Source organism: Heloderma suspectum, chromosome 10 (assembly GCF_057233095.1).
Source record: "Heloderma suspectum isolate Gila_16-S chromosome 10, 16-S_ref, whole genome shotgun sequence".
NCBI classification, from domain to species: Eukaryota; Metazoa; Chordata; class Lepidosauria; order Squamata; family Helodermatidae; genus Heloderma; species Heloderma suspectum.
The window spans coordinates 9811386-9826768 of record NC_139467.1 but is presented as its reverse complement, the minus strand read 5'-3'; the positions used below and the strand labels follow the sequence as shown (position 1 = coordinate 9826768).

Genomic DNA, 15383 nt, shown 5'->3' with positions numbered 1-15383 from the left:
GGCCTCAAGGAAGCCAGCGGATGCCAACGCACATGCAGAGGCAGGGGGGCAGAAAGGTGCCCTGCGCTTCCTCAGAGGGCCCCTTTCTTCATTCCCAGGGTGAGAGGATACCGATGACGAACAAATGAGACCACAAGATGTGGTGAGGGCCACTGACTTGGATGGCATTAAAGGGGCAGGATAAGGCTATGCATGGCTAGCCATAATGGCCATGTGCTGTCTCCAAGCTCAGAGGCAGTGTGCTGGGGAATGTGAGCAGGAGGGTGCTAGCGGGACTCCCGCAGGCAACTGGCTGGCAGTGGAGGCTGGTGGCTCCGATGCCAGCGGGGTGGTGAATCCGCTCCATGTTTCAGTCGGAGCCAGCCAGAATTCTGAAGGAGCTCTCCAAGGTGATGAACCTGACCCCCCAAATGGGTTCAGCATCTTGGATAGTTCTTTTAGAGTTCCAGCTGGCTCTGACTGAACCCCAGCATGGATTCACAGCCCCATTGACACTGGAGCCACCAGCCTTCTCTGCCCATGCTCAGAGGTACCCCTTGTAAGAACATTTTGCAGGGGGAAATAGACACAGGTTGATGTAATAGTAGATGCACATGACTGGCTGCTCATGAGCCAAGAGCTGGTGGAATGCAGGGAAAGTGAGATCCTGTTTAGCTGCTGCTGGCGTGGTCCTCATGGTGGACAGGACCTTGGATCGCTCCTTGAGAGGTCTGGCTGGTTCTGACTGAAACCCGGAGTGGATTCACCACCCCGCTGACCTCAGAGCCACCAGCCTCCACTGCTGGTTGGCCGCTGTGGAAGCGGAACGCTGAACTAGAGAGGCCTCCCTTCCCCAAACCAGCATCCTCCAGATGTGTTGGACTACACATCATCCTACCTGGCTGGGGATTATGAGAATAGTAGTCCAACACACCTGGAGGGTGCCAGGTTGGGCAAGGCTGAAATAGGCCTTTGGTCTGATCCTGCGCAGCTCTTCTTGTGGTCTTAAATCTGACATGAAATGTGTTTTTGAAGCTAACGTGCAGGAGTTGATTTTATTTTTTTTAATGGGGTTTTCCTCCCAATGCAAGTACCAGCTTCAGAGGAGGGGCTTTTCCTCAGGAGCTCAGCAGAGAAGGAAAGGGCTAAATCACCCCCCCCAACACACACACACATCATGCTGGCTGGGAGCTTAATAATGATCTCAAAGCACCAGCTGCAGTTGATGCTATTTGCATTAGAAGAACCATCACCCCCACCACCTTCAGGGCCTGGCTGCGCCCCCAATGGTAGAATCCAACTAAAGTCTACTTAGAGTAGACCCATTGAAATGAATGGGATTTAAAGTCAGCCATGACTAACAAGCCCCATCCATTTCAATGGGTCTTCTCTACATAGGGCTTTAGTTGGATTCTACCCCACGGGTCCCTTGAGTTGCATGATGGAACAAAGGTTGGGACATAAACCTTTGAGTGTATAGATGTGTTGGGAAGGGTTAGGGGGTATGTGTATAGGATGCTATGTAGTACTCATGTAAATATTTGGATATAATTCTATATTTGTATATGTAACACATATTTGATGCTGCCTGGTGATAAGTATTTTCCAAAAAAAGAAAGAAAACCCCAAATAAATAAATAAATAAGCAATCCTATGCATGTTTAGACAGAAAAAAAGCATTCCCTGGGCTGGCTAGGGCATACTGGGAGTTGTGGGGGGGGAGCTCTGTCTAAACATGCATAGGATTGCAACCTAAACATCTCTCTAGTTTGGCCCTCACTTCATATGTCCCAGCTCTGAATATTACCATTCAAACCAGTTTCCACAACCTGGAACTCAAACCCTATTCACATCCCACCACACACACACACACGCACACACTGGCAGATCTGTGTGTATCTTTGTATTTTATTTTCACTGTTGTCTCCAGTAATTTTGTATACCACCCTGTGATTTGTCGGCAAAGAGTGGTATATAAATATTTTAAAATAAATAGAATCATAGAATAGTAGGGTTGGAAGGGGCCTACAAATAAATACATCCCTTGATACACATCTCCTAGATTAGAATCATAGAATTGGATGAGACCTTGGAGATCATCCAGTCCAACACCCCCAGTGAAGGAAGGCCACCCCCACCCAAACAGACCTCACCATTAGGACGTTTCCCCTAATGTTTAGCCAAAATCTGTTTCCCTGAAACTCCCAGTCATTGGTTCTAGTCTTGTCCTCTGGCCTCTGCTCCATCTTCTGTCTGACAGCCTTCGAGGGCTACTATCATGTCTCCCTCTGTTGCTCCTCTTTAAAGAGAGGAGTGTGTGAACCCAGCTGGGACTGACCATTTCTTTTCCCTCGCAGAACTGCTATGCCTTAAAAGCTGTGTGACAGGCAGGTAGCTAACAAGTGAAGCTTTTCTCTTTTTTTGCCAGCATGGAAATGCATCAGTGGTGATGGGGAAAAAAGGCTTGATTCATTAAGTAACTGGATGCCCTTTGTCTCAAAACAGATCCGGACTGTGCAAGGAGGTTACACCCTCCTCCAGGTGGTGGATACGAAAACCAGTTTGGCTGGGGCCGAAACCAGTCTGGCCCGGTCTAAGAGTGTGCTAGGAATGCTGACAAAAAAGCAGGATTTATAGATCTTGCTACGTTCAAATCTGATCAGGCTTTAGCATGTGTCTGCATGCGTGTTACTGTGAGACTGCTGGTGCTGCTTGAATCTGCGCTCCATTACAGCTTTTTAACTTGGACATTTAGGGCTTCATCACACGGAGCTTTTATCTTGTGACTGACATTGCTCCTTCATGAAGTTTGCGGGCTCTTTGCATAACTTTGTGGCCCTGCCATAACCCTCCTGCACGAAATGCCCTTGGTTCCATTTTTAAATGGATCACAGATAATGAGCTATCAAATTACCCTGTTGTGTTCCACTTGAGTTTCCTCCGTCAAAACAGTTAAGGTGGGAAGAAGAGGAGCGAGATCAGTGAAAGATAATGGAAGGCTCAGATACGGGGAGAAGGAGGGGGGAAGGGGAGCGCGTATAAAGGGAGTCAGTTGTGATCCTGCATTTAAAATGGAAGCAGAAAGCCCCATTTTAAATGCAGGATTTTAGCCTGGTGTAGAAATGCCCTTAGAAGCAAAGAAACTGTTATGACGACAGCATAAGCCTTCCTGTTCCACAGGAAGTGGGTGGCCACATAGGGTGGCCATGTGTCCTCTTTTACAGAAGACAGTCCTCTGTTTGAAGGGCTGTCCAGTCGAGGTCCAGTTTAAAGATAAAGAACCATCAGAAGGGAGAGCTGGGCCTTGAAGATGCCCATCAACAGCACCTGGACAGCAAGCCAAGCACCTGGCACACAGCTCACCTGGTCACAGACTTCTACACTATGACGAGATGACTATTTCTATTTAAATTATAAAATTATTTCTCAATGTACATCCATTCCTATCATTTAGCATATGCAATTTTTATGCAAATTATCATAGGATCATAGAAGAGTAGGGTTGGAAGGGGCCTACAAGGCCATCGAGTCCAACCCCCTGCTCAATGCAGGTATCCAAGTGAGAGCATCCCCGACAGATGGCTGTCCAGCCTCATCTTGAATGCCTCCAGTGTGGGAGAGCCCACCGCCTCCCTAGGTAACAGGTTCCCTTGTTGTATTGTAATGCAAATTGCAAATTGTTGTCCTTCTTTCTTTCTTTCTTTCTTTCTTTCTTTCTTTCTTTCTTTTTCTTGGTGATCCATTTCCTCTTTGGGGGTGATTCAGAAGCGGCCACCACACAGAACAGCTGAAGGGAACACGTGCAGCAGAAACCCAGAGCGGATTCACTGCCCCGCTGACATCAGAGCCACCGGCCTCCGCTGCTGAGAGACAGCTGAAGGGAACGTGTGCAGCAGCGGAGGCCGGTGGCTGTGATGTCAGCGGGGCAGTGAATCCGCTCTGGGTTTCTGTCAGAACTCTAAAGGAGCAATTGCACCTTGCATAGCCCATTTAGAGTTCTGACTGAAACCCGGAGCGGATTCACCACCCCGCTGACATCAGAGCCACTAGCCTCCACTGGCATGCAGAGCACACAGATCAGACATCAAAATCAGCACTGTGCGGAAACCTGCAGGAGGACATTTCAATCTTGATTGAACTCTTGATTTCTGACCTCCGGGCCGCTTCTGCTCGAATAAAATATGTTCAAAGGGCAGGAAGAGAGTGAGGCCGATAAACGAGTTGGCTGGCAAATTCACAGGGCTATCTTATGTGTGTTTACTTGGGAGAAAGTCCTGCTATGTTCAATGGGGCTTCAATGTGTTCAGACTGCAGCCACGGGGTGACCAAAAGTGATGGAGAACTGGGATCCTGTACCATTAATAGTTGTGTTGGAGAAGTTGTACCTGCCAAAATTCGCTCCTCCACATAGATATTGAAGACTTTTCCTCCTTTCTATCAAGTCACCCTAGACAGATCTGATGTGGTTCCTTGGGAGACTTGGATCGGCTGAGTCATGATAAACAACAATGATCTCAGCTGCAACCTGAGTACCAGCCTGTTAAGTAAGGTTGGGTGTGACCAGGCCTCATCTCCATCCATGGGCTTGGTGGCATCTAGCAATCGACCTGCCTTAATCCCAATGGATGGGTTTGTGCAATGCACCTCTGCTTCCATAATATTATGCAAATGTGTCCAGCGAAGAGAAGGCTGCCCTTTGTGCACCTTGATGCTGGTCTTTGATTGCTGGTGGCTACTAGCTTTCAGGCACAACCCTTTCATGGCGCACTGTGAAAAACAGCTTGGCAGTTCTGAATCTCACCCGAAACTAAAACTGGGGGTGGCTTGCAGTTGGCTGGCAAGAACGGGAGACTGCAAGCGTATGCGGCTTCTTGGGGGGAAAGTGATTCTGCCTTACAGCTTGGCACCGGCACTGGGTCTCATACTGTTTGGCTGCTCAGTCAATCTTTCAGCCCTCCATCAGGCTGACTCCTCCCTCACCTGTCACCACCAGCAACCATTTCAGCAGGTAGAAGCAGAGGGAGATGAGATGGGAAGCAGGGGCATTCCACCAGCTTCGCCGCAAGGCCACCTGCTTTTTTCCTCTTCCCTCCCCACCCCTTTTTCCTTTTGTGTTGTGTCTTTCTAGATTGTAAAAACTGCAGGCAGGGGGTGTCTTGTTTGATTGACTGTATGTAAGGAAGCCTTTTGGCCGAAGAGCAGGATTGTCGTTGTTCAGTCGTTCAGTCGTGTCCGACTCTTCGAGACCCCATGGACCATAGCACGCCAGGCCTTCCTGTCCTCCGCTCTCTCCCGGAGTGTGCTCAAGTTCATGAAGAGCAGAATGCAATGCTTTAAATAATTAATAAATATTTATTTATTTATTTATCTAAAATATTGTTATCCCGCTCCTCAAGCAAAAAAAAAAAAAACTCTCCCAGGGTGACTTACAATCAATCAGTAAAATGGCCGCAGGCTTACAATGTAAAAAAACATGACACACAAGGAAAAAGGGTGTGGAGGGAAAAGGAAAAAAATAAATTTTCAGCAGGACTTTTGCAGGGGGAGCAGTCCAATTGGAGCAGACCCTGTTGTTCCCTCGGCCTGCTGCTGTCTCCCTCACTCCTTCTTTTGTCTAAACCCTTCCTTTATTTTTCTTTCTAATATAGTATAGCTTTGTAAATCAGCCAATTTTACAAAAAACACTAATTTACTCTCTTCTTCCAAAGTGTAGTAAAAATGTAACCTAAAAGCCATTGTATGTGCCTTAAGCAGCACGTAGTATTGTGAGAGCTGCGCATGCCTGGAATGAGTGAGCAGTAACCCTAAGATAAGGTAGCTAGGCAAACTGCAAACTGCTGGCAAACTGCTGGCAACCAATCAAATTGACACGCTGGCTAAGGAATGCAAGCTGAGGTGATAAAACCGTAGCGCGGGAGTTGCCCAGGGTCGACTCTGCTTTTGAGCGTGAGCTCCTTTGTCGAACTGATTGCAAACAATAAAATCATGTTGGACCCAGCCTGAAGCTGACTCTTCTCTTTGGGGCAAATTGGACTAGCCTCTAGGGGGCGAAACTAGCATTTTGTGCAACAATCGAAGCTGGGCCTGTAAACTGCTGTCCTTGGAACTTCCTACCATCTGGGAGAAACGAGGAACAGGAAGCAACTCCTTCCCTAGGGATGCCTGCGGAACTTGAACTTTGCAAATTCCCATAAGAAGGGGCCTTCCCAGGCCAATGTGTGGATCAGAACTTAGCGGTCCATTGGATTTCACACTTGCCCCCAGATGTTGCAACACAGTCCTCAGCTCAGAAATATAAATAGGCATTTAAAAATATGTATTCTGAGATAAAATATTTTCAAAATGTGCATTTTGAGCGCAAATGTGTTTGAAATACTGTTTAGCCCCCGCTCCCCTGAAACCTGTAAGATGGCAGGAATGATAGTGGCATACTCTACAGGACTCTTGTTGTAAGGATTTCCAACAAAATCATGTCCATGGCTCTCTTTGAATACACTCAAAAGTATATTTATTATCTTGCAAAGGTTGCCTTGGACTTAGCACTGCTTGGAAGACGGAAAAACATCAAAAGACAGCACTGACAGATGAAGCCTTGGCAATCTTAAAAGGCACATCCTCTCCGGAAAATTGTATACAGTTTATGCCACAAAAAACACACGTCTACCACGCTCTGTTTTGAATTGCAAAGAAAAGGGGTGCTTATGGGTTTGGGGTTTTGTGGGAAGGCAAGGAATGCAGGAGATGGGAGGAGAAACTGAAGAGCTGATTTATCTCGAGATCCACCAGCTTCTTGCAAGCTGCAGCCTCTGCTTCCTGAATCCAAGGGAGGGGATCCAGAAATAGAGTGGATCATCTCAGGCGAGGCTTCTCAGTCTGCAAAAGGTATGGCAGAGGCTGTTTATAGGGTGAGGAGGAAATAGCCCTTTACATAGCTTCCTCACACACAGGAACACACACACAAAGATACTTCTATACTGGCTTTCGCTTCTATGCCTTTAATAATTATTGATATTTATTTAACTTTATTTTATTTTTTGCACTTTTAAACCACCCAGTAATCCAACTTCTCTGGGTGGTAACCAATACATTAAAAACATAAAATGTACAAAAATGAAACAATGAATAAAAGTGGCACATAATAGAAACCAAGATATGCAGATATTAGTGGGGGATAATATTGCCAGCATTTTACTGGCCTTTGCTGCTGTGCATATTTCATATGTTCAGACATTAGCCAGTGATATTATTCTCCATCTCAGGAAAACAATTATCCACCGATGTTGTCTGATCAAACTGCTGTTAAAGGCACAACATGAGTTCTCTCTCTCTCTCTCTCTCTCTCTCTCTGCGTTCACACAACACAGTAACCCACACTCAGTGGTTGAGTGTGGATTGTTGTTGAACCATGGATTATTGTGTTGTCTGAACACAGTGCATTTTCTGCAGGATGAGTTAGTGTGTTATCTGAATGCAGCATGTTTTCCACAGGGTGGGTTATTGTGTTGTCTGAATACAGTGCATCTTCTGCAGGGTGGCTTGCTAACCATCCTGAACAACCCAGCAACAACCCATGGGTTCTCAAGGTGGCTTGTATGAGAAAAATAAGCCATAGTTTAAATGCAGATGGCATATGCTCTAATTCAGAAATTAATAATGAATTCATAAAACAGTGATCCAAATTCACTGCAAAGGTGAGCATTATGGACACATGAGTTTTGACCAATGAGTTGACGAATTATGAATTTCCGCAGTATCAGTAGCCACAACGTTTTTTAAAAAAGAATTTTAAGTCCACATGAAAATTTGTCTGCCGTTTTGTGTGCATTTGTCTGAATATATGCATTTTGTGCACACCCTCCCCCAAGGTACACATTTTTGCATGCCCTTTTTGCAAATGTTTCCTTTTTTTAGGCTCTTTTCCCTTTTATAATGCACTTTTGTGCTTTGTGGCATGCTACTGTGTACATTTTTGTGCGCACCTTTGCCCTAGCCTGTGGAGTTTGTGCTCACTTTCACCAATGGGCACATTTTCATATACTTTTGGTGGGTGGTAGCAGAGAACTGTAAGCAAAATTTGGGAAAGTGCAAATTTCAGCACACAACTGCATTTTGGTTCACTTAATGGCCTGGGGAAGCACCATTGAGGCAAATCTGTGTAAAAAAACCAGATTGAACCAATTTCTCCCTCCAAACCTCTCCTCATGTACTTACTGGAGACTTGTAGCTGTCCCACAGCTGTTGTCAGGTCGCCGCGAAAGTCGAATACCGCCGCAAAGTACTCTCCAGAGTCAGAGGCCTGCAGGTCTTGGATGATCAAGGAGCAACCCCACCCCACGCTTTCACGACCAGTGGAGGCTGGGCCTCTCAAAACGTAATTTCCAAATTCATTCCTTAAGATCATTCTATCATTGTTACGCCTGTTACCCCGGAACCAAGTGCAACTGACAGGGGCCATGTCCTTCACAGAAAGAACGACTCTTTGTCCAATGCGGGGGTTTGGGGGGAAGGAGACAACTTGGGCAGCTTCGGCAGGTCGGAGGCAGGAGGCCAAGGCCAAGGCTGCAAGACAAGGGCCAGCAGAACAGGTTAGTCCAAATTTGCTCCCACCGCTGCCCACAATGCCGGCTCCCAGGCTTTGGGGGCCCTCAGGCAAGGCAACCTCCATGGCCCCCCTCCCTCCGTGAGTCCACCTTCTCGCCGCCATGGTCACCAGCTGTGCGTGCTCTTCCTCCCCCTCATTCCTGGAACTAGTTTGCCCTGGCGGTGGAGAGCCCGGGAGCAAGCTGGCAGCGGCATCTGCTGCTCCTCCTTCTGGCCACCACTGTTGTCTGGGCCGGAGCAAGAGGCAGGTGAAGAAGCAGGTCGCAGGGGTGAAGAGGAGGAGCAGCTCCAGGGGCTGTGGTCAGTCTGCTCCTGCTAGGCTGCAGATCCTCAGCAGGTGCCCAGCCATGCCTGCCCATGATGCTGGCCATGGCTACCCCGGGGACCAGCAAGCCACTATGGGTGTGGCTCTCTGAAGCCAAAGAACACACGATGCGTTCAGATTTTATAAAAATGCATTTTAAGCATCGTGCAGTTATATAAGTTTCATAGAACACCGTCCCGAGGTTGCCAACTCCTTGGCATAGATTTCCTGGGCTGCTCTTGTGCCTTTAACAGCGGCTTGATCTGCCAAAATTAGAAGAGAAGCCATTTCGTGGCATCGAAATGTTCACCGCTATCACCCACAAACGTTTGCACGTTCAGTTCCTGTTAACGTCACCAGAGCAGAGACCAGTGAAAAGGCTGGGAAGCCTGTTCCCTCTTTACAGCCCAGCCAAATGTACGCATTCATTGGCCAATTGTGTTCAATACACTCCATTTCAGAATCTGAGAGAGGAGAGGTTGGCTGCAGGGACCAGATTGTTGGACCAGAACTCCTGTGTCACACAGCACCCCAACACACACCAGCATGCACACCTGCTCCTCTGGCTTTAAATAGCAGCCTGGCATGGAGAAATGTAGCTCTCCATGGTGTGGAAAGAAATGGTACAAAAAGCCTCAATGGTTTAATTTCCTCCTGTCAAGCTGCTTGCTACTAAAAACACAGGGGAAGAGGCGGTAAACAAACAAACATGTCCGCAGCCACAGTGGCACTTCTGTGTTGTGTTGCCAACTTTTTCCTGACAGGCCTTCTATGCTCTTAACAGTTTCTTGACAGACAGAGGCTCAATGGGTGAAGATTTTTCGGGCACACACAGGCAGCCCTGGGAAATGCCATTTCTGTTGTCAAGACAAGGTACAGCGCACAGCCAGGAAAGGGTCTATTCGCCTGCCCCCTGGTGATGAATAGAGGCGGCCCGGGGGGATCCTGCACCTGCAAGCTGTGGCAGAGGAGAGGGAATACGACTGCTGTATAAAGTTAGTTGAGCTTTGATGGTTGTTACGTAACAAGAATAGCCAGAGCCCTGTACGCCCTCACCCTGTCTCCAGCATTCCTAAACAACACACACCCAGAATGAACAGCAATCCAGCACTAGACAAGCAGACGTCAATACGACACAGCAACGGGGAACTTGGGCTGACGGGGCTGCGCCACGGGGTGGGTGAGAAAAGCTGCCCCTGCCAAAATGCCTCCCTCTCCCCCAGTTTTAAAGGCCTACCAGCTTTGGCCTCTGTGGCATCTGACCAGCTTGCCTAGCAGCCATAGCCCTCTGCCCCTCCACATCTCACCTGCCAGGACCAGTCCAATCGGCTGCATGGTAGGATGGAGGGCACCAGAGAGGCTGGGCATGATGTCTCTGTAGCACGGTCGTTTGGGGCAAATGCTCCCCTGCGGGTTTTATACACTAAGCAAAGCGAGGGGGTTTCCCCTGGCAAGGCGCCCATCGCCCAAGGACGGGAAGGAGGGCGAGAGAGGGCACAGGAATGAAGAGTTGGGCAACGGGGAGAGGGAGAGAGAGAGAGAGAGAGAGAGAGAGAGAGAGAGAGAGAACGGTCCGTTCTCGGAAAGCAAACAGCCGTTTCCCCATTGCACAAAGAAGAGACGCCGCTTGTTGGCACGCCTGACCGGCTTCCAGATGGCCGCTCTGCGAAACCCTCCCTGGGGTCTTCTTTCAGCCCTGCAGGTTGAGACAAAAAGACCTGGCCAGCGCGCGGGGGGGGCGGGGGGGCAGCAAGGCGGGAGAGAGAGGAGGATATTCCCCGGCAAGGGAGCAGTTTGCCAGCGGCGAGCGGAACAGGAGTTCTGAGGCCGAGGGGGCTCCCAGAGGAGGGTCCTCGCGCTGCACGCCCAGTCCGGAGGCCTCGTGCAGCTATCCCATCTTCCCCTGCTTAATGGACAGTGGAGGCTGGTGGCGCCAATGTCGGTGGGCAGTGAATCCCCTCCGGGTTTCCATCAGAACCAGTCAGAACTCTAAAGGAGCTCCCCTTCGCGCCTTGGGTAGTTCCTTTAGAGTTCTGACTGGTTCCGACTGAAACCTGGAGTGGATTCACCACCACACTAACATCGGAGCCACCCACCCCTTCCCATTTTTGAACTCTCTATCTTCTCCCTAAAAAAAAACAAAAACAAAGTTAAAACCCTTTTCTCTTCTGTTAGATTACAATGCACTGTTGCTTCCTCCCCCGACCCCCTTGCTTGTAGGTAGCTCTGTATTCGCTTTTCTTTTGCTTTTGTGTGTCCTGTGTGCGCGCGCTTGGTCGTGGCCAAGCAAACAGTGTGTGGGAAAGCACTACACACGAGTCCACATTGCGAAATACAGTGGGCAAAGCACTACGCACATCAACATATATTGTTTAAATGTAAGACTACACTGTGTGGGAAAAGCAAGCCCAATATGAGGCATCTTCGGGGCCTTGGCGGGGGCAGCAGTGGGCGAGGCAGCTCCAGTAGCCAAGCTGGCTCGGCCCCGTCCGGATGGTGCGTCCTGGTGTAGGGCAGCAGAGTGCGGAGGCCAGTTGCAGGGCACTGTTCGAGGAGGCTGGTGCAGGCGGCAGCAGCTGCACTCTTGCAAACGCAGCCCACTGATGGACGCCAGGTCAGAGGTGTCTGCTGTCCTGAGCACGGTGGATGGTCAAGAGGAGGAGATCCTCCAAGGTGCGGGGTAGAACGAGCAGCAGGCAGAGCCTCCAGCGCCAGACCCCTCTTCCATTGTTCCCCCAGCTCCTGTGGTGAGACTGGTGACCTCTGGGACTCAAGGCAGGCAGTCCGTGGCTCTTCCACAGAGACGGCAGGGCAGCATCGTGTGGGACCACTCTGAGGTGGGAGTGGATCCCAGCACTGCTGCCTGCAGCCACTGCAAGGCATTTCCAAGCGGGGGGGGAGCCAGCCACAGCCTGCTCCTGCCCTTAAGGAGGCAGCAGCCATTGGTCTTGCTCGGGGAAGAGGCCCCCACGTCCCAGCAGCCAGGCAGCAGGGGCAAGCAGAAGGCTGGTAGTGCCGGAACTCCTGCAAGCTCTCCGTGTCACACCCCCAAGAGGCTTTGGCAGGCCACCATGGAGGAGATGGGGTGGGGGAAGTACAGGTCCACAACGTGGTGGTTTCCCATGCCCGACCAGATCGCCGACAGCATCTGTGACCAGCCATTCAGCCTTGTTGGAAATGGGGGGTTCAAGAGGTTGATGGCCCTGGTGGTGCCCTACTCCAAGTAGGGATGGCGGAGAATTCCGCCATGGATTTCAGTGAGGCCGAATGCACTGGCATTCGGCCCCCAGAAATCCGTGACGGAATGGCCTGCCCCCCCGCCCCGCGGATTCCCCCCAAGATGAGGCTTACCTGGGGAGGATGTTCCAGATGGTGGCGGCTCCGGTGGCGGCTCCGGCGGCGGCTCCTGGTCTTTTGACCAGCTGCCGCGGCTGCCATTTGCATCCTGGTCTTTGCCGTGATAGGCTACATAAGTATTTACGTAGCCTATCACAGCAAGCCAATTTAAAAAAAAACGGCATACGCAAATGGCGGCGGCTACGGCGGCCACCATTTGCGTTCCCTGATGGCACGTTGGCTTGTCCCTGATGGCTCACTGGTGGGCATCCACAGGGAGGGCAGCGGCCAGCACTTCTGGGACTGGGAAGGATGGGTATTACTGGGCCCTCCTTCACGCCCAAGTCATGAACCAGTCCCACATGGCAGCAGAGTTTACCGAGGCCATGGGCCGCATGGTGGAGGGGTGGCTGGCAGGGCACCAGCTCACCCATGGTTCCATGGTCACGGATGGGGGAGCCAACATGGAGAAGGCTGTGCATGAGGGCAGATTTGAGGGCATCTGCTGCACACTCGCTCACCCTGCTGTTTCTCTTTATTTTGGCTGGCTCTTTGTCGGCTTTTGAGTCAGGCAGGGCAGGTAGTGTTATTCCCTTCGTGCCCCTCCCTTTGCTTGTAGGGAGTTTTCTTTCTGTATCCACTTTTATTTTGCTCTTGCTCTTTGCTTACTTCGGACAACTCCAACTCAGAACTCAGTGTCCTCTGTATTTCAGTCAATTTGCCCGCTTTGCAGGCTTGGTTTGTTTGTTTCCTGCTTCACTTCAGTCCAGTCAACTCCAACTCAGAACTCAGTGTCCTCTGTGTTTCAGTCAATTTGCCCGCTTTGCAGGCTTGGTTTGTTTGTTTCCGGCTTCACTTCAGTCCAGACAACTCCAACTCAGAACTCAGTGTCCTCTGTATTTCAGTCAATTTGCCCGCTTTGCATGCTTGGTTTGTTTGTTTCCTGCTTCACTTCAGTCCAGTCAACTCCAACTCAGAACTCAGTGTCCTCTGTATTTCAGTCAATTTGCCCGCTTTGCAGGCTTGGTTTGTTTGTTTCCTGCTTCACTTCAGTCCAGTCAACTCCAACTCAGAACTCAGTGTCCTCTGTATTTCAGTCAATTTGCCCGCTTTGCAGGCTTGGTTTGTTTGTTTCCGGCTTCACTTCAGTCCAGACAACTCCAACTCAGAACTCAGTGTCCTCCGCATTTTCAAATTAATGTGCCTGCCTGGCATGGGCGGATTTCTGTTTCCAAATAGTACATTGTTGTATTACTTCAGCTGCACTTTGAGAGGGGTGCACGCTCTCCAGGTTCAACTCCCGATGAGTCAGGCAGGGCATGTATTGCTACTCCCTTCCCCCTACCCCTTTGCTTGTTGGGAGTTTTCATTCTGTATCCACTTTTGTTCTGCTCTTGCTCTTTGCCTCACTCTGGACAACTCCACCTCAGAACTCACTGTCCTCTGTAAATGTGCCCGCTTTGCAGGCCTGTTTTGTTTGCTTCTGTCCTCACTCTGGACAACTCCAAGTCAGAACTCAATGTCCTCCGTATTTTCAATCCATGTGCCCTCCTGAAAATGGAGAGGTCCACATCTCTGCCTGCCTGCCTGCCTGCCCACCCATGCCTGAGTGAAGTAGCTGGGCTTGGTGGCTTTCACACCACAGGTCTATTGCATATTTGCACCCTGCTGCACCCACGGGTGTCTCTGTCTCTCCACCAGCCTTGTGCCAGCACCCTTGCCCTTAGGTACCTCTCTGCCTCCTCTACCAATCTGCCTGCCAGCTTGTTTTCCCAGGTAATGTGTGTATTCCATTCAGCCAAAGAGAGCCTGAGAACATCCATTGTGAAGCTGAATAGTAGTACTAGGGAAGAGGGGTTATTATTTTGCACTTCAAAAAAACCTACACCAGGGATTAGGGATAGTGACCTAATCACTGCTTAAACACCTAACTTCTCAGATTTTATATTACCTGTGGTTTGAGTTTCTGAGTACAGCACATTTTACCTGTGCCTAGCACAAAAACTACTGGCCCAAAGTGTCTGAAGTTTGACAGGTTCAGTCACCTGCACTGGGGCTACCAGGTGCCCAGATTTCATGCACTTCTGTGGAAACAGGGAAAAGTTATAGCTCTTTGAGAGTTTTTGTTGAAAACAGCAAATTTTACCTGCATCTAGCACAAAAACTATTGGGCCAAACTGTCTGAAATTAGAGAGGTGCAATCACCTCCATGGGGGCTGCCAGCCCAGGTCACCAAATTTCATGTATTTATCATAAAAACTGAAAACATTACGGCCATTTCTGTTTTCCAACACAAGTCAATGAGAAAATGTAAAATCCAAATAATTTGGCTACCCAAATCTTGCATCAGATCTGAATCCAAAGCAAATCAGATTGCATCCAAATGAGTCTGAAGCAAAACGGGGCCCATTCAGAAGGTCCAAATTGGCATCTGAAGCGAATCGGGGGGTCCGTGTACAGCCCTAACATATATGTCAACACAATTTTCTAGCAGTTATACAAAAGATTCAACAAAAGCAGATCAGATATCAGCATGTAGCCATGTTCTCATTCCGGCCCCCATTTTCAAAGTCCTTGGAACAGCTGCTTTGCTTGGGGGTGGGGTCAAACTTCAAACATTTGATCAAATTCCAGCCAAGTACAGTTGCCTATATTTTTTCTGATTAAACAATCCATTAAGGAGGGAATGTTGGAATCACTGCCAAATGCCTTTTGACTGGTAGCGCCAGGACTGCTCCCTCTTGAAGCATCCCAAACCTCAGCCACTTTGTTGATTGTAACCCCCTGCCAGGGTGGAAACTGAGCCCACAGAGCCCCAGAGCAGTTCTGATTCTGAGGAGGAACAGCAGTCCGTGGGAGAGGAGCTCGCTCATCTCTCACAAGCACAGCAGCTGGCAGAGATTCCTCCTGCCAGCATTCCTGGGATAGTTAGTGACCCTGGCAGTGAGAGAGCGCTGGAGGGGGGCTTGCTGGACACTTGGCGCAGACGCAGGGAGCAGCGACAGATGGAGGGTGCCAAAAGGAGGCATAGTGCTCGTTTGGCGCGCAAACAACGGTCGCGTCCCGAGGACCCAAGGGAAAGAGGGCGGATCTCTCCCTAGCCCATAAGTTCAGGGTCTTCCCGTGATTCTCCTTCAAACGGGGACCAACTGCCTTACCTGGA

The 15383-nt window shown here is 49.6% G+C and overlaps 1 protein-coding gene across 1 annotated transcript; it reads right to left on the bottom strand.

Moving 5' to 3' along the window:
• Nucleotides 1–5347: 5347 nt before the first annotated feature.
• On the bottom strand, nucleotides 5348–10276 carry LOC146337640 (cell adhesion molecule CEACAM16-like). Its single transcript, XM_084815034.1, has 3 exons — nucleotides 10192–10276; nucleotides 8191–8538; nucleotides 5348–6852 (listed from the first exon to the last, which is right to left on the bottom strand). The coding sequence occupies exons 1-3, from the start codon at nucleotides 10250–10252 to the stop codon at nucleotides 6848–6850; spliced, it is 414 nt and encodes a 137-aa protein (XP_084671160.1). The 5' UTR covers nucleotides 10253–10276; the 3' UTR covers nucleotides 5348–6847.
• Between the last annotated feature and the right edge of the window lie 5107 nt (nucleotides 10277–15383).

What these genes read in the sequence shown, in the direction of transcription:
- LOC146337640 (XM_084815034.1), bottom strand. Translation starts at nt 10,252, where the DNA reads ATGCCCAGCCTCTCTGGTGCCCTCCATCCTACCATGCAGCCGATTGGA. An exon ending in GATTGGACTGGTCCTGGCAG is followed by an intron (nt 8,539 to 10,191) that starts GTGAGATGTGGA and finishes CTTGTCTTGCAG; the next exon opens with CCTTGGCCTTGGCCTCCTGC.